Source organism: Ziziphus jujuba, chromosome 1 (genome assembly GCF_031755915.1).
Source record: "Ziziphus jujuba cultivar Dongzao chromosome 1, ASM3175591v1".
In the NCBI taxonomy this organism is placed as follows: Eukaryota; Viridiplantae; Streptophyta; class Magnoliopsida; order Rosales; family Rhamnaceae; genus Ziziphus; species Ziziphus jujuba.
The window spans coordinates 6,421,542-6,443,834 of NC_083379.1; the positions used below are offsets into that span (position 1 = coordinate 6,421,542).

Here is a 22,293-nt window from a genome sequence, read left to right on the forward strand (position 1 = left end):
AGACGTCAATTATCTTTTCTTGATATTTTGATTAACAATGATATGGTAAATAATAAATATTTCTGGAGAGAGGAAGAGCAGGCATAACAACAAGTAGCTACTTTAAGAAAGCGGGAGATAACGTTACGATGAGGAAAATGGAAGGCAGGGTTTATGTAATCATATCTGAATTCAATCCATGGCAACGGACTGAACTTGAAACTCAAGTGTAGAACAAGAACCAAAAGGCACCAGAAGCACAGTATATATTATACCTTGATGCAACTACTCAAGGCAATATCAATCACCGTGATAAGCAGTAAAATCAGATATTCCATAAAAATACCACGACTATTTCTACACCATTTAGAATAGATATTTCGCATCACCAAAATTGAGAAAAACTAAATATCAATTTCAAAACTGGAAAAAAAAATATCATCCTAGTTTAGACTTTAGATGTGTCATTATCCCACTAAAGCACAGCAATTGTGATGATATAGCTCACACCATTGAAAAATACAAGTCCACATAAGTCCCGCAATGGTCAACCATATATAGCACAAACAAGGGAAAAAATGCACTCACAGCCTTCTCCCTCTTCTACCACCCTTTCTACGGGTGCTGTCTGTCGGAATTGGAGTAACATCCTCTGAAACACAACAGGAGATGCACTGTCAACTTTAATGAATTTCAACATGGTTAAAAGACCTAAATAAAAATAAACATTGCAAAGCAGGACACGTTAATAAATGACTCTTTGTGCAAGTACTCATGCAGTCGTCGCATAAACTAGTAAAACGCTTGCAGGTACCAGTGCATGTAAATGCAAGTGTTTGTGTGCATATAAGCAAGCATGACTACAGAAAGTGAAAACTAAAAAATTTCAAGAATTGTCCGTGCCTTTCGTTGAGTGTGATATATGATAAAAATATGTTATGAAGCCAACTCCAAGAAAATTAGGATCTTACCAATACGGCCAATTCTCATCCCAGAACGAGCAAGAGCACGCAATGCAGACTGGGCACCAGGACCAGGAGTCTTTGTTTTGTTTCCTCCAGTAGCTCGGAGCTTAATATGAAGAGCAGTTATACCTAATTCCTGCTCCATCAGAATCAGAATTCAGTCAAGCTAACAAAATCAATTTTACATACAAGCATAATTACAACCAGAAAATCCAAGTGCCAGCAAAATTTGATCAATGAATTGCTCAAAAAGTAATGCTTAAATTTAAAACTTAAAAAATAAAATAATATTATTAATAATAATAAAAACAGCAAGAAGACCATATCATATGGATCACCACCTTGCATCTCTGGGCAACATCCTGTGCTGCAAGCATGGCAGCATATGGGGAAGATTCATCTCTATCAGCTTTCACCTTCATACCACCTACAATTTAAGAAAAGACAATACAATTATGACAAACTACGAGTAAGATTAAAGAAAAAACCTACATAGTGTATACAAACAAAATTCTAGATTTAAATAGAAACAAGGTTTTTGTAGCCTGATACTTGTAACATGCATTCAACACTGGGAACAGACATGCTTGACGAGAAACCATAGAATTATTCATACTATTGAGCCTTAGAATCAATAGATACGATTTAGGATATACAGGCAACAACATACATTTCATTTTTCATTAAGTAAAATCAAATTCAAAAGACAATCCAATACCACTACCAATACCGATACCATAGATTTAAGATTGATATTCATTTAAATACTAAATTAATCTAAAAGATGTGAAAAAATCTTCTTGAGAAAATATTTTCCTACCAGTGATGCGGACAATGGTTTCTCTTCCTGAGAGATCAGTCACATGCTGCAATATAAACAAGAAACAAAAATTACAACAAGAAATGGTACATAACCTAAGATGCATATAAGAAATAAACCACGACTTACAATAAATGTGTCATTGAATGACGCAAAAATGTGAGCCACCCCAAAAACATGTTCTCCATCTTTGACAGCAGGTCCAAGGGTAATATTTTCTTCTTTTGGTTCTCTGGTCTTCTTCTTCGACTGCATCAATCATGACACAACTAAGAAAGTTAAAGACTCCAAGTTATAAAAGCTAGTCCAAATAAATGCTTATCATCGTTGGGTTGAAACTAGATGCTATAGGAGTCTCCTGCAGATTAGTCTTATGAGCTAATATATCGTAGCTAAGCCTACCCTTCCCAAAGTACATGATTGACAAACACAAAACATTACAAGGTCTGGTATTACTTTCGAAGGAAAAATACCCACATTTCCAACCTCTACAACTTTAGACAAGATGATAGGTAACGTCATGTGAAAGCTGTTTACACACTATTTCTACAGATTACCAACAACATTATTTCTCTCCAATTTTTTTTTTTTTTCTTCTTTAAAAGATTAGCCATCTTCCAATGCTAGGGAAGCCCAAGTCAAAACAACATTTAAAAAGTTAAGACCACGGACAGTGGCATGGAGAGCATTTCAGATCTCTTTTAAGGGAATGCGAATGGATAATACTAATTTACAGGCATATTCAACGATGAACATTTGGAAGTCCTTAAAAAAAAATAAAAAAGAAAAAAAGAAAAGAAAAAAAAAGACAACCACATCTTGCTTTCAAATACGTTGAAATGCAGGCAAAAGGTAAACGACTTGATTAATTGTGAAGAAATCAAGTTTGTGTCTTTGGTACAAATTGAATACATTAAACTTAAGACTTGTCAGAATTTAAGGGAGTATATGAAAACAACGAATTAACACATGTAAATCAAAATATTCAAAATCTAATTATACTAAGACATGAATTACAGAAACCTTATCTATTAATGTTGTATGTATATCAATACCAATTTAAATCCAAGTTAAAAGTTTAAATCTTTAAGCAGAAAGAACAGAAATTTAGCATTCTCGATCTTAAATAAACAATAATACACTGACATTCCATGGTCTAATAAAATAAACACGAACGTCGCTTGCAACACTGCATTGAAGGGCATGAAAGCGAAATACTTTTGAGCAAAAAGGAAATTTCACTAGATGCAGATCGGGTAGAGATTTGCTTACCATGTTTCCGAAACGACGAGATGGAGAATTAGGGTTCCTTGGTAAATCTCCTTCTACCTGTAAACCCTACGGAGGAAGAGAGTGAACCTCTGTGTCTGCTTTGGTTTATATGGCACAAAGATTAGGGTTTTGCGATGACACTCTAATAATTTGAATTGACATAAATGACCTTTACTTTGTACTTTATTGCGATGGTATTTATTTATTTTGGTTTCTTTTTTATCAAAATATTTCCATTTTCAGTACAAAATTACTCGGCACCAAAACTTTATAAATAGATAAATAAAAATTATAAATTGGGGTCACTTACTCCTTACATCATAAATTATCAAGATATTTTAATTTTATACCGTGAAATGTATGCTCTCTGAAATATTATTTTTATCAATGGATAATTTTATATTTAAAAGTTTAACAAAAAGATATTATACGTCTTTTACAATAATCAAATTTACTTCCAAACTACGAAGTATAACAAACTCCCAAACTACCAAGTACCCTGTTTGCAAAAAATATATAATATATATTATATTTGTCCATTAATAATAATCAGGAGTTTAAATTTCTCTCTCTCTATATATATAATAATTCTACAGTGTAGACCGTTTGTATGCGAATTGTATTAAAAATTGATATTTTTTGAAAAAAAAATATGAACTCTGTTATATTTACTATGTATAAAAAATATCGATTTTGATACGATGCACAAATATCTATATATATATATTTATATTAAATATAGCTAATTTTGTGGGTCAAACAAAAACAAGCCTTTCCATTATTCATTATCACCGGTGACCCATTGACTTGAAGCTAGGCTCTTTTCTCACAATAAATAAATAAAAATTTGAAGCCAAGCAAGATTGCCAAACCTTTAAATATTTAAACAGTATTTTTATTTTATTTTATTTATCCCTACCTTTATCCCCATGTAAGTAGGGATAGGCATGGATTGAATTGGTTCGGTTTTGGACTAAAATACAATCCAATCCATATTTATCGGTTTTTTTAATATGCAATCCAAAATAAACCATTAAAACGTTAAATCCAAACCAAACCATTTAGGATCGTTTTGGTTTTGATTGGTTGATCGGTTTGAAACTTACTAATTTATAAATACATAATACAAATAAAAAATTTTCCAAATACAAAATATAAATAATAAATTATAATTATCCAAACATAAAATACAATTAGAATATACAACATAGTCTACAATGGAAAATAAAAAAGAAAATATAGCAAATGATACACATTATGCACTTATCAAGTAACAAGCATTAATATCACATATTACTCCTACAAAATTAAATTAAAATTGTTAGAATAAATAATGTAAAATAATACATTTATCAAAATTTATTCACTCAAAAATCGATTTGGGGTTCGGGGATGTAAAAAATATATATATATATATATAATTAATATATAAAAATAGAAAAAAAAAAGTTAAAAATTAATATATAAAAATGAAAAAAATAAAAATATATATAATTTTTTAATTATATAATATAATTATTTGGATTGGATTGGATTAAATTTATATTTCCAATACAAAACCAATCAAATCTATATAATTTATCATATTTTGAATCAAATGCAATTCAATTGATATAAAAATCCAATCCAAACCGTTAAAAACAGATTGGATTGAACAAGTTGGACGGATTGGATTGGATTTTGCCCACTACTACATGTAAGGGGACATTAAGGCATTGGTGAATTTTTTTTTTTTTTGTTTTTTAATACTCCGGCATGTGTGAAATTAAACACATGAAAATAATTATAACAGTAATAAACTTCACCACACCAATTTTATTTTATTATTTTAATTTAATTGTTTCTTATTATGTTCTGATTTTTAACCATCCAAATGCTTCTTTATATGTTTTTTCACCATAATGTAATAAAATTAATATAATCAACTTATAAAATGATATCACTATCATAAAAATCAAACATAGAACTCAACCTGTATACAAATCCTATTTCTCTCTTGCTCTTATTTTGGCAAGCGAGGTATAAAAAATGGTGACCTAACTAAGCAAAAACTTCAACAAAAATAATAAATCATATCAAAATATGAAAGAAAGAAAATAGTAATACTAGCAACCTAACTACAAGTCAGGACGAAAGCTTCCAAGCCACTATGCAGATATAAGGCCCAAATAGCCAGCAAATAAAGCCAATGCAGACGACATAACATATGCTCCTGCAACAATTACTGGTTCTTTGAGCCCGCATGACTCGAGGTGATGATGAAAGGGTGCCATTCGAAATAGGCGACGCCCAGCTCCCAGGAAATAATTGGTTGTCTTAAAGTACATTACCTAAAATGCAATGTCAACAATTAAGACGGGAAAACTTCACTTTTTGAGCCAAACATCCAATCATACGAGCAACAATCAAGAATGACAATGACAAAGATATACATAGGGATAAGATAGAAAGCTAGTAGAAAAACAATGGGAATGGGTTGAAAGGGCCGGAAATAGATAGGAACCTGCATAATAACAGATGATGCTTCCATGACAAAGATACCAGATGCAACAAATAATGGAAGGAACATTCCGGTACAAGCAGCCATTGCAGCCAAGGCTCCACCTAGTGCCACGGATCCAGTATCTCCCATAAATACAGATGCTTTGTAGCGATTGTGCAAAAGAAATCCAACACAGGCACCGGCCATTGATGCTCCAAATATGGCTAGATCTGGTTTGGAACGTAAAACATTTTGGTCAATAGAATGTCAATGTCATGCAAATTGGCATAATATAATCCAACCTCCAACAAACAATAGAATGTCAGATATTTTTTTCCTATTCAGCCATAAGAAAATATTGGTCTTCCACCTCAAGCTATCTTCTTCTTATTTGTGGTTTGTATTCAATTATTTTCTTTTGTAGACAACAGTGTTTTGAAAAGTGTAATTATTAGGTAAGCCAAACAATAAATTTGAAAATTTTGCATGTCTTTGTAAATTCATGCATAAAGACTTAAATTATATTACGTACTTATACAAATAAACTAACTATGCGACATGAAGTGTAGCAGCCTTTCAAAAATCAACAAATGACACTTAACATATGATTCCTCCATAGCACCACATACATCAATGCATACTAAATTCTAATTCTACTTTTACGTAATTTTGCACTACTATATGATTTCCCATCTCTACTGCTTGTTTAAGATTATATCAAACCACAAAAGGTAATGATCCACAATAATTTACATTATTACTTAACAAAACACTCATAACTCACCAGAACATATTGGAAGCACTGCAATAGACATTCCAATAAAAGCCAGTGCAGCAGTCCCACCAGCCAGTCCATCAAGGCCATCTGTTAAGTTAACCCCATTTGCCATTGAAACGAAACAAAATGAAGTCAACATTAAATAAAATTTTCCCAGGCACACTAGGCCAAGTGAAGCAGGAAGGGGAACCAACAGTTTCCTGCATTTAAAAAAAAAAAAAAAAAAATTGAATCTGGGGTAAAAGCAATAATTTTGAGAGAGATAATATACACATGCCGTCCAAGTGCTAAATTCATAAAAAAGGCCAATGATAAGTAAACACAGTTCCTGGACTACTTAAATCTAATTCCACATTGTTACCAAAACTTCTTATAAACAACAATGTTTCCACTGAACTTCCTACCATCTCTTTCCATGTGTTAATGTTGTACGTGAAACTACAAGTCTACAACCATATATGAGATACGATTATAGTAAGTTTAGGATATTCATCACAATTAGAATATGAAGTAGTCATATTTTGCATACATTTGTTTCTTTTAGAGTGCATGTACATGTATTTATGTTCTTTCTTTGGGTGAGGAATGGAGAGTTGAGAGAAGTAAATAATTATTACAAGTTATACAATTCATCGAAAATGTGGCCTAGCACCCTATACAGGGTCAATGATATCTAAAAATTCCATTTTTTTTAAATATAAGTTGATAGTTTCTGATCAGTTTTTCAACACAAGAATAGATATGTGAGTTACCATCAGAAAAATGTTGATCAGATTAGTTACAAGAAGGTATACATGCCGTAGGGTGATGATATACTTGCAGTATCCAACCAAAATGAAAACCAGGTCCCAACAGCTGCCTGTGAAGTATTAACTACTAATGTTACTAACAATGTTATGAAGCACACAACTGTTAAATCAAAAGCAGCTAATATTTTAAATTCAACAGAAGCAACAGTGCAGAAGTTTCACCTCAAGGAGAATTTTTAGCCACGGAGATAAACCACTATTTTGATTCTTGATTAAGCTGAACATATCATCGCTTAATCCAATTGCAGCAAATGCTAGAGTTGCAGCAGCTGCTCCAGAAACTTCACTAGAAGAAAAACCAGCCATAAATTTTGCAACAAGTACACCAACAGGTATAAAAAACAGTCCACCCATTGTGGGAGTTCTCTTTTTTAAAGAGTGTCTAACTGGGCCTTCTTTCCTGATTATTTGATAGACCTTCAAGCCATAGAGTAACGGGACACATATATAGCCAGCACAAGAGGCTAGAATGACTGATATTAGAAAGGGGCGGGTCAAGTGAAATGGATCTAAAGGCAGTCTAACAATCCGCCAAGCACACCAATCCACATACACAAGTACCACAATTAAGAAGATAATCAGACCAGCATTAACTAAGACTCCATGTTTGATCCTGCAAAATAGCGTGTCAAAGACTGGTCAAAAACTATATAACAGTGTTCAAAATCCTCACTATTAGTTTAGTACAACTACTTGGAGTGATGTCTTTTCAACTTGGGACTCAAAATATCACACAGAAGTAGAAGCGAAGAAAAGGGTAAAAGATCAGCAATGGCCAATAAGGAATGCTATGCAGGAAATTTATTTTCGGCCACATATACTTGCCTGTGTCTTTTATGCTGTCTTCCAAGCATTGCAAGCCGATGAGCAGTCAGTGTTAGAGCATCATTGTTTGAAACACTGATAGCGGGCAATTCAATATCATTTACAGGAGTTAGTACGAATTCTGCATCGCTATCTTCACCATCACTGGAAGAAATTGTCTGTGGAATGGTCTCCTCTGTGTGACCCCAATCATCCAGTGATGAAATATCACCTGAATCCTAAGGAATACAAAATCTCCTCAATATAATGCGTATTGTTTCTTGTTAATCAGTTACACATACCATATACAAAGCACATAGAGACACAGACGCATAGACTTAATATTCTGCATTCTCCTTCTAAATGTAATCCCAGCTCTGTCATATCTAAAAGATTGTTCAATGGCCCCATCTAATTACTATTCTATCAAATGAAATGTTGCACACATTTAAGCTTACAAATAAAGAATAACTGGTTCCAAAATGTGATAAATCTTATATTGATATATATAAATATATAAATGACAAAAACAAAACAAGTAAACTAGAACAAATAACTGAACAAAGGTAATCATCAACAGCCTTAAAGAGAGAAGGGTTTTAACAGTTAAATTACCCCATCAAAGGCCCTGAAATGAACATGACGAAGCGGCAAACGACCCTTACGTCTTCGAATGTTTGATCCAGTTAACTACAAAGCCATACAGTCATTAAATTCATAAAACAAAATCAATATAAAAATACACCATATCAACCAACTACACGGTTTGTTTTAAAAAAAAAAAAAAAAAAAAACTTGTTTTAGATAATGTGAACAATTTGGAAGCTCTAAAAATCAAGTCCAATTCGAAGAAAACAACTTGAGCATATCGAAGAGCCTTAAATTTCTGTTAATGTACGGGAAAGCAACATTAAACAACAATTTTTACAAAATTGGAAATGTTTTTCTGCTTGGTCTATTGACAAATTAAGATTGCAGCGTAATATGTAGCAACTGAAAAAAATAATAAAAGGAAATCAAAAAAATAAAATAAAAAAACCTTAAGAGCGGAAGAGAAATCAGAGCGTTGCAAGAGCGAATCGCATCGAAGACGAGGAAGCGTAGGAAGAAAGCAGGCGAGGTCAGGAACATTCATAGAACGAGACGGCATGGCTTTGAAGAAGAAGAGGAAGAAACACAACGATCAGATCTTGAAGAGTTTGGTGAGAGGAGGAAGGAAAGAGAGAAGAAGAAGAAGGAGAAGGAGGAGGAGGAGGAGGAGGAGGAGGCCATTAAAGATTAAAAGAGCAGTGACTCAATGTTGGTGCATTGGGGACGGTATATTCTATTATTCAGTTTTTTTTCGTAATAATTTATATAAAAATACAAATATTATATAAAAATATTTCCAAAAGTCCACGAAACTACAGAGAGTAAGAGGAGGGAAAGGATTGCTGAAAGAACAGAACCACTTCGAAATTCTCGCAAACGTTGTTGTTTTTGTTTTATATTTGTTTTTTTCAGCAACGTCAGCTGCCACGTACACGCATGTTGCTTGCTGATTCGGTGGGCAATGGTGATTGGTCATATCCTGACAGCGTTACCCCACCCCTGTGACTCTGCATATCCTTTCGTTCGGTTTTTTGCACCTACACTATTTATTTAAATTAATTATTATTATTATTATTTTTAATTTTGCACTTTAGTTTCTGACCTTTTTAGCATCATAATAATCGCTACACCTCTCCGCAGCCAACAAATTATATCAGATTTATTACCCAAAAAAAAAAAAAAAAAGATAATAATCATATGAGTAATTGAGAATACATTTACCAATATGAAAAAATAAATCAGAATATCAAAATTCTTAAAACAGCCCAAAGTTCCCATTGCTCACAATCCGCACAGGGATTAAAGTTAAACGTACATTTTAAAAATCTGTACGTTTAAGAGCACTTATTCCGAAGGAGAAAAGACCATAGTTAAGCTCTTTAAAATTATTATTGAAAAATACGTTCAAAAGAACTGTCCTCATAATTTAAACATTATAATCTATTTTTTCATTGTGGTGGTCAAACAAACAATTTCTCAATCACTCTGTCTGAATGACCCACATACGTTCTTGTTCAATTCACAGCAATCCGACGCTTAATCCAAAATAAAAAACAAAGGCACAAACAGAGAAGAGAGGGAAAGCACTTATACAAATACATTGCTTGCATGCATGTTCAACCACATTCTCGCCTGCACGCCTTTTCTGTCACATTGTCAACTTACAACTTCCACATCTCCCTGTTAATACAAGAAATACGGCTAAACACTAAACAACCTCCCTATAGATATTTTTTTCATCAAATCGCCTTGCTAACTTTGATTTGAATTTGGAGGTCGACCACGCCCCATTGTGAATCCTCTGGTTCCATCAGGCATCCTTGGGCCAGGTGGCGGCTTTGAGGGTTCATGTGCATGACTAGACCAAGTAGTTCCATGGCCTGAGGAGGTAAGAAATATCAGATATTTAAGTTTTCAATCGAAACATAAATTGATCTAAATGGAATGGAACCTAGAGTGGAACTTTGTCTAGGTACCATGCCCATTGGTGCCACGATGCTTTTGCCTTCCACCTCGTCCTCGGTTTCGGTCCCTATGTCCATTTTTCTCTTTATGCAATTGATCCGCATCCTAGATAACAGAGAAGCAACACAATTAATACTACCTACATGAGATTACATGCCTACCAATACTCTGAAAATAAGAACAGAAAACAACTTGCCTCTTCATCAGGTGTATCATCATGATGCTCAACTGAATTGTGATTCTCCTCATATCCCATTCGATCAGACAACCGGGTAGTATGATTCTTCTCAGAATCAGAAGCCCTCCAGGTCTGTTTTCTCTGTCCGTACTTCCCCTAAGACATAAAATACTCATATTAGTTCCAGTAATTGCTGGAAGTGATGGATAGAAAGGATGAAGCAGGCCAATACCATTCGTTTCAGAAGCTTGACCCGCATGCCATTTCTCCAGTCCTGTTCATTATTCAAAGTAGCCACCTGATCCAATATCCACCACAAAACTGAGCCCTTACTCGAAAATCCAAGCAACAGAAATCAGATGGGAATATATTTAAAACAGCCAGAAACTCACAGCTTTTTCAGCAGCCTCAACAGTCTCGTACTCTACAAGGGCATGCAACTGCAAAAAGAAATCAGAATAAATAAAGTGGTCTGAAGCATACAAATGTATCATCTATACATATGTTTAATTATCATCATCAATGCAAAGCTTTCTAGCTAACAACAAAAGCATAGCACCAAAAAATCTATGTTCATTGTAGAATCTCCTAGTGAAAACGCTGAATAGGTCTGTAACATCAAAAAGAAGTTACACTTTCTTAGCAAAATCAAATCAAAGAAGTTTTCTTCTGTATTTACCAAACCAAGTTACAGGTTCACATTGATGACTAAAAACTCAAATTTGATTTCATAAAGACCCCATGCCAAATAAAGCCTATTTTCGCACACTTGTATCCTAATCTATAAACTTGTCATTATCTACTGTAACCATTATTCCTCAAGATAGATAACCAAAAAGCACTATCGTTCCATAACAATTAAAATAACTATATCCAGTTTGTATACTGTAAACAAATGGGACCTCCTGACTGCTGATCAAAACAAAACAAAAGGTTAATCAAATAATGATATCGAAGGAAAAGAATTTCTACTCTTAAACAGCATCAGTATGCATGAACAATTCTAACTGAGCCCCATAGCAAAATGGTTGATCATTGAACCATACAACTAGTAGCTAAAGGCTAAATCACTGAATGTAGCAACCATTGTACATTGATCACACCACAAAAGCAAATTATCAAATAAGCAAAAAAATTATAAAACATTGAAATTATACGAGATGCAATTTGCTATTCAGTAAAGACCAACAATTATACCTTCAATAGAATGCTGATCTCTCATCTCTATATCAATCAGTCAACATATACAGAATAATTTCAATTAAAAATAAAAAATCAAAATTCCAGGAAATAAAACATGCAATCTATGAATAACTGAAACATGGCAGGATACACCAGTCCAAGTCCATGTTATTTCACTTACATACCTTACTACTGACATGCTTCTCAGCCTTGTTGCTTTTCGATGACTCTTCCGGAGCATGTGGATCACGTATGGATACATTCTTTATACTGGAAATTAAAGAAGCATTCAATGTCACAAACTGCAGAAAGAATCAACACAACCAAATACGGAAGTAGGGAGGGGACATACTTTCCAGCTTCACCAAATATTTTTTTAATGTTCTCCACTGAATGATCCTCTGGTAGATTCTCTACCAAAACAGTGCATAACTAGGGTGCAGAAATTAGAGGGCCAGAAAACTTCTAGCAATAATAAAAATATCGTAAATAATGAGATTTTCCTCAAAAGTTAATACCTTTGGATCCCTGATATCAGTATGTGGAAGAGGATGAAGTCGTTTCACCTTCTTTCCATCTGAACTTACAACCTAGAAGAATGGAATTTCCCTTACAATGTTAAGCACGTTTAGGACTTCATCAACACTTGATGCATTAATTACAGAAAAGAAGAATATTACAAGAAGGGAAGACTCCCTTAGCGCAGCGGCTATTAGTAAATGGTCTCGCATAAGCTTTTTCATCTTCCTAAAGGAAGCAATAACTGAAATAGGAACTGCAGAAACATATGCCAAAATATATAAACAGAGTGAGATAAAGAATAATAATAGGCAATTTTTTATTTATTTTCTTTTCAAAAAGAAATACTAGTAGAAATTGATGGATGAAAAAAAAAAAATTTGAAATAACATTTAATCCATAGAAAATAAACAAAGAAGTTAAAAAAAAAAAGTACATGTAACTTCAAATCATAAAGAAATAAAGGGAGTAAAGCCAGTTCAAATGAAAGGAAAAAAGTACCTCTACTAAGGATCAGAAGGGCAACGAGCCTAAAGAGAATCAAGATAGCCGTTGCCATGTTGACACCAAACTACAGTTTATGAAACCTATGCCTATTACTAAGGCCTACATAGTTATCAAGATGACATTCACTAATGAACTAAGAAGCTGACTCACAAAGTCCTAACTCCCTAATTTGAGGACAACCATGAGAAACTTCATATTAGTAACCTGAATGAGGTACAACAAAATCAACAGCCATAATTTTAATGTAAGTACACGTGATTACATTATATAAAACAGTTAATGGTAGATGTATGCAAAAGAAGTGCCTTCAGAATTGGATGAATATTCAGTGAAATTAAAAATTAAAAGAATACCAACCAAAAGTTCTAATTCATCCCAACCTATGCTTTCAAATAAAAAAGGCAATATCCATTTGATAACTATATTTCATAGGTGGGACAAACTTCACATAGGTTAAGAATGATAAACGAGGACTCGATTGACATCAAAGAAAGATATGCACATCAAAATGCATAAATATAATCAAATAGAATATATAAATCTAAAATACATGATGTACTTCAGAATAGAATAGACAAGATTTAAATAAATAGTCCCTAGATCAATTATATCACAAGTATTCAACAGAATATCTTATTCTTCACAATAATAAGCAGGATATAAATACAAATTATTGCACCCAAGATAGTCTGCAAATTTTACACACTGCCTGATGGGTTCCAAAACAAAAACCTTCACCTAAACACTTTCACTCTATATTTTCACAAGAGAAACGCCACACTGACAACTTTTATGACCATATTGAATGGACTAAGCCCAAACAAAAAAAAAAAAAAAAAAAAAAAAAAAGGAGGAAAAAAGAAGTAAAGATTGCAATAAAAAATTTAGCGTTTAATTCTGCTTGATTGTATCATTTAATTAAAATCAGTGCAAAGAATGTCATATAACAGTACACATTCAAGTGAGTTTATGTGCTGCAAAACAAACTCCAACACACAATTAATGACCAAAATAAAAATCAGTTGAACAAAAAAAAAAATACTGAACTTTTATGATCAAAAGGAGGGATTCAACAAGAGAACTCTAGATTGCAAATTTGCATAAGGTCTTAGCTTCACATTTCTTCATAGTTCAAATATATAAATACACCAAAATTCATTGTATAATATCTAAAACTTGACCAAAATAAGAGTCATGTAAACACACACATAATTGCAACATTCACATGAGTAAATATTGAAAACTAGAGTAAATGCAGAATCTCTTAAATGAAAAATTGCTCCAATTAAAATTTATAATATGAATAGAGAAGGAATCAGTCAGCAGCGTGTTGCATAGTCATTCGGACCAACCAATCCTAGATGCTCGGCACAGAAAATCTAACTGCACCAGGAAAACATCTAGGCAAATCGACCTGTCAGAAGTACCTGCCTTACTCATCACCTTCAGCATCTCTATTATTGTCTTACTGGCTATCGTATATAAATGATGGACATTATAAAGTTCAAGCGCCGCAGAGATAGAAGAATTAGGACAAGAAATTTATAACTAGACAATCCTAGACTTCTAGTAAACTTCAATTCTCATATGAATTAGCATCTTCAAGTCATAAACTGAAATATAGAAATGATAAGAATGCATTTTTGTGTCCACAGCATGATAATAGCAGCAAGTGTTGCAAGGTTATTATAGTTCATTTCTGGATTGTAGTCAAGAATATATCAAAAACTACACGTAGACGCCTTCATGACAGCTTAACATAAGCTAATAAGGTTCTGCCTAATCACTCTTTGAGCTATTTATCAGTACGTGAGAGACGATTACCCATGAAAACATAGATAGACACAAACTGCTAAGCATTTCTTCAGAAAATTGATTAGATGTCAAACAAAAAGTTATCCCAAAATTATGTCAAACAATATTCAGCCATCCATTACAGCAAATTCTCAAGAACACTGGTGTTTTCACAAACTAATAAACCAACAGTCATAATGTTAAAAACTTAAATCAGGCCATGATAAACTACTTACCAAACCCCTCTTTATTCTTTTTAATCAAACTCATCATATATTTGTCTGTGGGTAAATTTTCATCACTAAAATAATATTCCACCTGCAAAATGTCCCAAATAAAATCAGTAATTCTAGTATGATATCATCAGAAATTCAATTAAAACAAGTAGAAATTTCAATGGAATAAAAACTAAAAGCATTAAAAAAAAAAAAATGCCCCCTCCCTCTCTCTGTCGCCAAATCATTTACTCAACAAGACGCCAGCTCCAATATTCAGTCTAATTGCTTAAATAAACAATAGCACATAGTAAATACTTTACCCATATTCATTAATTTGGAACATTGGCTATCTTATTGGTTTGACAGGATTCGTTTACTTCTAATCCCAACTAGAAACAATCTATGGCATTATATAGAAAACAACAATAAACTGAATCAAAATTTACAAGAATCAATTAACCATTCGTTAATGAAAAAGGACTTCAATTCGAAGTGCAAGCAAATTCAGTATTTAGAAATATTACAGTACCCAACCGCATCCAAAAGTTGAATAAGGCAAACCTTGTGCAATAACAAACAAGGGGGGGGGAAATAAATAAATAAACTTTAGCTAAAGATTGAAGTTCACTCAACCAAAATCATGGACCATCTTTTTCAAATTCCAAATTTCCACAGCACAGTTACAATTACGTGTTTGCATATTTTATGAAGAACCAAACAGCGCAAAAGAGTTTCTAGGGTTCAAACACAAGGCTACAGGACAAATTCAAATACACATAAAGAGCCGGGGAAGGGCCTGCCTGCTTGATAATTTTGTGTTTGAGATCGTCAGTAAGACCGCCTGTCCCAGCCGATTGATCAGGGCCATGATCATGATCGTGATCGTGATCGTCCTCGGACGGCAGCGGAGGAAGGTCGGACACGGTTTCATCAGGAGATCCAACGGGCGAGAAATCGGGTTCGTGCGGCGGAGACGATGAGGGGGAGGCGGTCTCGGTGGCGGTGGGCCCCCCTTCGCCTTCCATTTTTGAAACAGAGGGGAGAGGGGAGAGGAGGAAGAGACCGAGGTGCTCCTTGGAATGTTCGAAACGTTAAAAAAAATGGCCTCCCCGTTCTCCTCTCCTACTCTCTCATCTCTTCTGCTTGGATCCCCATTACATACTAGATTCATCCTTTGGGGTATTTCCGTAATTTTTTCACTCTAGATTTCAAATTTTTACTAGTTACATCCACTACATTCGAAACCAGATGCACTCGGATATCTATTTATTTATTTATGATTTTTTTTTTTTTTAACGTTTGGGAATTACTCACTTTCTTGTTTGAAAAAATACACGAAATGCATAATTACATAAGTTAGTAACGACCAAATATTCATTTTTCTTACTTTTTTTTCTTTGAAAAAATACATGAAATGCAATAGAAACTATTGAAATATACTTTGAACATTGTGGACTAATCAAATTCAACAAGTCAAATAATACACATAAAAACACAATAAGGCCAATTGATCAAATCAAATAATTACACGTGCAACCATTTTATTTAATTCATAAGTACACCAAAAGCATCCGAGTTTAAATGTACAAATTACTTACAAACCAACCATTTTTTTTTTCAACATTTTCAAAAATAATTTTGAGTGGAACCCAAATATTTATAAAAAATGGTATTTCTAAATTTTGAAAAATAGTTTTGGATAGTCAATGCAATTTCACCGCTATAACACCATTAAATTATGAATTCCATATTTTTATATCAGGAAGCAAGATCAACCTTAAAATTAGACATGCAAATCAAATCCCTTCCCCACCAGCAATGGCATACCAAAATACAATCACAAGCAACCTAGAAGAAGTGCGGAGCATGAAGGTAGAGAAGGCTCATAGTATCAACATTAATTATCTTTTTTCCGATCGGAAGCAAAACTCCCCTATCTCTACCTTGTTTCCATTCACCGTACTAACATGAATCCTTTACCAAGGCCAATCTCTTCAACATTACCAAAACTGAAATAGAAAGGCATGCTCATCATTTTTCATTCTCATAGCCAAATTACAAAGCAAAATATCACATACTACATTAGGACAAAGGAATGTGGTTTACTAATGCTCCCATTCCCACACCTACCAAACCATGCCATATACGTAAAGCTTCCTAACCAAACCAACACTAAAACAAAACCAAAACAACCACCCAAATGGCAATAACAAGCCTTATACCTAACCCTCCTAACCCATTTCTTATAGAGCCAGAAAACCACACCCTTACGTCATCCACGACCGGTCCACATAACGAGCTCATGTCATCAGTCCTTGTGTTATAATACACACTATAGAATGCAATTCTGGTTCTCTCGGCCTTGGATGTGAAATTCAGACTAACTGTATGAAAGGTTGAGTTAGAATCGGGCGTGTAATGGATGTTTTGCGCTTGATCACCCGCAAAGGCCATGACTGCAAGAGGTTGCTTGCATTTATCCCCAGCATGGCCTAGAGCAAAGGTCAAGCTGTATTCTTTGTTCGTTACAGTTTCAACCATTTGTGAGATGATGCCTTCTTTGCCAGAAAGCAATTCGATAGCTCTTTTCCCCTCGGGGACACTGAAATGGTACGAGTCAATGTACCTAACAGCCCTATTTGATTCAACAATCCAACCAGGTAATGCAGATGTTTCTTCATCAAGGTTGGTGGGGAGAAGCACACCAAGTGAAACATTTCTGGACATATAAGGACCTTCTTCAAACTGAGCATTAACCACTGCATTGCCTGTAGAAAGTATAACAAACAGTTAACATTCACTAACATAGAATAAAATAGAAAGTATTTACACCCAAAAAAACAAAGAACGAATCAAAGAGTAAGTGATATTGCTAAAATGCCAAAATCCCAAATGCTTGCAAACACCGCACAAAATGCATTATACAAGTTTTGATGCTTATTGTCTATCGTATCATTTTGGTATATGATTTTGTTAAATTGACCAAGTTGCATTGTGGTCTTCTATGTTACATGAACTTTGAGAGAGGGGATCCCATTCAAATAGCAGTACAAATAAATAATTGGTAAAATGACAGTATAAACTGGTTTTGCCGCCAACATGTCTCTGAAATGACGCATCAAATCCAAAATACCCATCTTGGTAAACAACAAATTAGCTATTGAGAAAATATTTATTTTATTATTCGGCTTTTCAAATTGCAAAAAGATAAGTTATACTTCAAGTTGTCATTATACAATCTAAGAAAATGTTTATAATTAGATAGTAATACAATGTCTTTTTTTTAAATATTTTTAATAGCTAATGCCCTAACTTATAATTTTATAGTGGATATGAGTGTGATTTCATCACATGAGGCCCACGCGTGGTCAATAAGATATAAAAGCGTCAGAAAAGAGGGACCCACTTGAAGAAAATCAGCTTTGCTTTTTACTTTGAGCAGCTAAAAAAGAGTAAAAAAAAAAAAAAAAAAAAAGAAGAAAGAGTCAAAAAGAGAGAGAGAGAGAGAGAGAGAGAGAGAGACTGTGTGGGTTTTGTATACCTTTAGGGCGGTCAGGAGTAAAGAGCTTCTTGATAGAGACATCATCAATGATGGGCCCACAGGTGGGGTCATCCTCCATTCCGGGATTCTTAAATACCAACTGGACATCCTCATCCTCCGCTTCGAAAGCCATCGCGTACGGGTCCCACGCTTGCACATTGTACAATGTCTGCAGGTCTATCGCCTGCGATGCGGGCAGTACCGACACGTTCAACGACTCCAACTGCGCGCACGTGCGAGACGCACTGAACGTGATGGCGTACAAAGAACCTTTCTCCACCTTCAGATCCTGGCTGATCTCCGCGTCGTTCCCCAATCTCACCGCGTGTCTACCTTGCGGTACGATGAGGATCATCCCACCTTGTTTTTGCCCCGACTCTACAAGCTCCACTGTGCCGTTCGATCTCCAGCTGGGGATCGTGGTGGGCCCATCTACTATTGCCTCGTTTGGGAAACCACCCGATGGCGTGGTTTCAAAATCACCGTTCGGCAGTGGACCTGTATGGGATCAGAATTCAAACACCACTCCCAATCACTCAGCTGCCCCCATATAATAATAATAATAATAATATTCCATGCTTTACTTTTTTGTTTATTTCTTTTTATTTTCTAACATAAATCAGTCCATACTATAAAATTATCAAAAATAATACAAAGATAGATTAATACAATGCATGAGAAATATGTAAGAGATTTTTGAGTATTGTATAATTGTGATGTGATTGCGAAACCACAGAAGGAACAAATCAGGGCACCAGATTTCAGAGAACCACATAACAAATAGCATTTTTGAAGGTGATAGGCATGGGGATAAACGTCGCGACAAAAGTTTCTTTAAGACAAACAAAAGTAAGTATAGGCTCAGCAGATATTCAAAGATTTGGCATTTAATTTGGACCTCTGTCATAGGTCCCAGTGAAACTTACCACCTTATTTCAGACGGTGAAGGGAAACTATTAAGAACCCACCAAATTTTGCCAAAGCTCGGTTGATCCACCTCAACCCCACCTCCACACCAACTCAACTATTTGTTTCGCTTTTACTGTATCCATAGTTCCATACTGTTTTTGTTATAATTGTTGCACTTCTTAGTTTATAGAAATTTTGTGCAACTATGGAAATGCCCATTTTAAATATATTTTCCTATCAAACCATTCAACAACCTCCTCAACCCATATGTATTTCACATGAACTTTTATTCCATAAAAGTTTATATTGTCCGGAATTTCATTTATTGCATCATCGTCCAAGCTTGTGTGTGTAAATATTTTTATAGGTAAAAAGTGTGTAAAAGAATATGGTATTGTACGAAACTATAATATGGAAGGGATTTATCTAAATGCAATACAAAGATATATTACAAATTTTAGAATACAGAACAATACAAAATTTACACAGTTTTTCTTCAAACAGAACAGAACCCAATGCTTTGACAAATTCTAACAAAAAGTTGCGGAAAGCTGTTCAATATGAACTGCAACATTATTATATTTATATATGTAGATTCCAAACTTAGTTGGAAGGTTTTGTATCCCTGTAGCACGCTGGTTTCGATCTGTTTAACTTTATAAAATTTATTTTCATATTTTCACACTGTCAATCTTATCTGAAATCTCTACAAAATTTGTAGGAAAGTATTTAGCAGGAAAGTTGGATAACCTTATCACTGCATTGGCCTCAGAAACCAACGAAAAAACCATAATCATACAAAAAATAAATAAAATCAGATAAAAATTCGATAAAATCCAACCAAAGAAAAGAAATATTAGATAAATAATTAAAGCACGAAAATGCTTATGGAAAGAATAATATGAGGGTGGCCACATTCTAAAAATCTCAAAAAGTATTAAACGACAAAGAATGACGTGACGTATTGGGGGAAGAGCTATCTAATCCAATAGGAAGAGCCAGAGGCCGCATTAAGCGCGTGGGGCCTACCGCACCGTCAGGCCCGCCGGTCTCCCCAGCTTTGACTGAGAAAAGGTTTTTTTTTTTTTTTTTTTTTCTTCTTGCCAATCCAGTGTCTTACGACTTACAGACCCATCCAGCTGGATGAGAAGCGGGATGATAACCACAATGACAATTTTATATAAAATATGAATATTTCAAGGACCGGTGACCTTTACGGAAAGGTCCTTGTACCTGTTTTAATCACGGGAAAAAAAAACAAGGAACTCTTAACTGGCGGGAAATTGTTCCCACAGCCCCACTAGGGCCATTTACCCCAAGAAAAGGTCCATTTACGTACGCGCCTATATTGGTATTGCCCATCTTGGGCACCTTTACTCTTTATGCCCCCAATATGTTTATTCCCTTAAAAAAACTTGATGTCCTATAAAATAAAATTAGAACTAAAAAAAAAAAAAACAAAAAAGCATAAAGTTCGATCCAATAGATTTTCAATTAAGAAAGAAATGAAAAATCAAGCAGAAAAGATAGGGGGGAAAAAAAAAAAAAAGAGTGAAAATGAAAGGACTTGGAGGTTTAAATTTGGATAGAACTTTAATTTGATTCACTATTGACTAGACCTAAAACAGATTGTGGGCCTTCATACTGTCTAAATTTAATCTTTACAGACTCGAAATGCTTAATAGGTTGGATTGTTTTCTTCCTCATGAGCAAAACGTACAAGCAAATTGGAAGAAAAACTGACTATTTAAGCTTGCTTGAGGAAAGGCTTTTGAAATCAAAATAATAAAGAAGTAGATGGATTTTTTATCAGAGTAAAAAAAAAAGATAGACATGGGACCAGATCATCACCCTAGAAACAATCAATGGCTGTGGGGCATATGACTTGAATGCCTGAAGCACATAATTATCTTCTTTTTCTTTTTCTTTTCTTTTTCCTTTTTTTTTTCCTGATGAATTGAAGCACATAATCATCACTATATAAAATACAAGTCACCAAACATAGGATTAGATTATTACCAAAAATAAGAAAATAGGATTAGATTATATATTAAACATTTATTGGGACCTATTAGAATTTGGACCATTGTTGATTTATACCATTTTTCATTTTATTTTTATTTTAACATAACAAGAAAAAATCCAATACCCAAATCTATGGTGGACCAAGGAAGAAGGATTAATCCATTATAAACTTGAATCTCGTTGAGTGATGAAGTTGGAAAAACGAACTTCTACCCGTTCACACAAGAGCATGAGCATTAAAAAAAAAAAAAAAAAAAAAAAAAAAAGGGGATTTTGAAGACATTGAATGGTTTATGTTAATTTCTTGGACTGCCAAAAATGTGAACAAAATTAATGTCTTGGTAGGAACAACAGACCAATTGCCAAGGAAAACCGTGAAATCCTTGAAAGCCAAATTAAACAGCATTAGCAACTCAACCAAATAAATGCCAAGAGAATATACAATCCACAGAGCGATACCAAGAGAATGAACACATTGTAGAGCAAACAAGTTGAAGAAACCCAACAACAGAATTTATCAGATCTTAAAATTTTGCCAGAGAGAAAGAAAAAACTATAACCAAAAACTGCAATTTTGAAATGAGAACTGAAGCAGCGTTTGCAAATGGGCTTCAAACAATGGAAAAAGGGAAATGAGAACCAAGAAGGAAAAGGCAGTCCAGGGGAGAGAAAGCGTACCATCTTCTACTGGGATTGCAGCAGCTAAATGAGAAAAAAGAAGCAAAAATTGAAAAACCCATTTGCTTCCTTTGGAGCTCTGAACCATCTTCTTCATCAACTCTCTCTCTCTCTCTCTCTCTCTCTCTCTCTCTCTTTCTTAGGCACTCGCCGTCTGTGCCAGGAGAGTAGCTATGGCGTGTAGAGTATATAGCGACAGATGAAAGAGGCTGTGGTAGTGGGAGTGTCTTTTTATCTAAAGATTCCCCTTCAAGTGTCTTTACACATCAAGCTTATA

At 34.3% G+C, this 22,293-nt stretch overlaps 4 protein-coding genes across 6 annotated transcripts; all 4 read right to left on the reverse strand.

Moving 5' to 3' along the window:
* Nucleotides 1-292: 292 nt before the first annotated feature.
* LOC107406486 (small ribosomal subunit protein uS11x) lies at nt 293-3,195 on the reverse strand. Of its 2 annotated transcripts, XM_048467696.2 has the most exons (6): nt 3,037-3,195; nt 1,894-2,013; nt 1,765-1,810; nt 1,286-1,371; nt 951-1,080; nt 293-631 (listed from the first exon to the last, which is right to left on the reverse strand). In XM_048467696.2, exons 1-6 carry the CDS (start codon nt 3,037-3,039, stop codon nt 564-566), a joined length of 453 nt encoding a protein of 150 aa, XP_048323653.1. In that variant the 5' UTR covers nt 3,040-3,195; the 3' UTR covers nt 293-563. The 2 variants fall into 2 exon arrangements, with proteins under 2 accessions (XP_048323653.1, XP_048323652.1); XM_048467695.2 differs by lacking the exon at nt 3,037-3,195 and having other exon boundaries at nt 1,894-2,019.
* Nucleotides 3,196-4,940: 1,745 nt separating this feature from the next.
* Nucleotides 4,941-9,372, reverse strand: LOC107409694 (phospho-N-acetylmuramoyl-pentapeptide-transferase homolog). 2 transcript variants are annotated; one of them, XM_048467615.2, is made up of 8 exons: nt 8,949-9,372; nt 8,525-8,599; nt 7,931-8,148; nt 7,268-7,718; nt 7,079-7,155; nt 6,303-6,496; nt 5,540-5,748; nt 4,941-5,366 (listed from the first exon to the last, which is right to left on the reverse strand). In XM_048467615.2, exons 1-8 carry the CDS (start codon nt 9,057-9,059, stop codon nt 5,184-5,186), a joined length of 1,518 nt encoding a protein of 505 aa, XP_048323572.2. In that variant the 5' UTR covers nt 9,060-9,372; the 3' UTR covers nt 4,941-5,183. The 2 variants fall into 2 exon arrangements, with proteins under 2 accessions (XP_048323572.2, XP_048323573.2); XM_048467616.2 differs by having other exon boundaries at nt 7,091-7,155; nt 8,949-9,371.
* A 550-nt stretch (nt 9,373-9,922) lies between these two features.
* Nucleotides 9,923-15,999, reverse strand: LOC125420725 (la-related protein 6A). Its single transcript, XM_048467620.2, has 11 exons — nt 15,664-15,999; nt 14,882-14,963; nt 12,506-12,600; nt 12,344-12,415; nt 12,178-12,257; nt 12,011-12,095; nt 11,036-11,083; nt 10,876-10,941; nt 10,662-10,799; nt 10,477-10,570; nt 9,923-10,380 (listed from the first exon to the last, which is right to left on the reverse strand). Exons 1-11 carry the CDS (start codon nt 15,886-15,888, stop codon nt 10,253-10,255), a joined length of 1,113 nt encoding a protein of 370 aa, XP_048323577.1. The 5' UTR covers nt 15,889-15,999; the 3' UTR covers nt 9,923-10,252.
* Nucleotides 16,000-16,873: 874 nt separating this feature from the next.
* Nucleotides 16,874-22,256, reverse strand: LOC107413791 (protein DUF642 L-GALACTONO-1,4-LACTONE-RESPONSIVE GENE 2). The gene is made up of 3 exons (XM_016021838.4): nt 22,017-22,256; nt 18,405-18,902; nt 16,874-17,631 (listed from the first exon to the last, which is right to left on the reverse strand). The coding sequence occupies exons 1-3, from the start codon at nt 22,111-22,113 to the stop codon at nt 17,036-17,038; spliced, it is 1,191 nt and encodes a 396-aa protein (XP_015877324.3). The 5' UTR covers nt 22,114-22,256; the 3' UTR covers nt 16,874-17,035.
* Between the last annotated feature and the right edge of the window lie 37 nt (nt 22,257-22,293).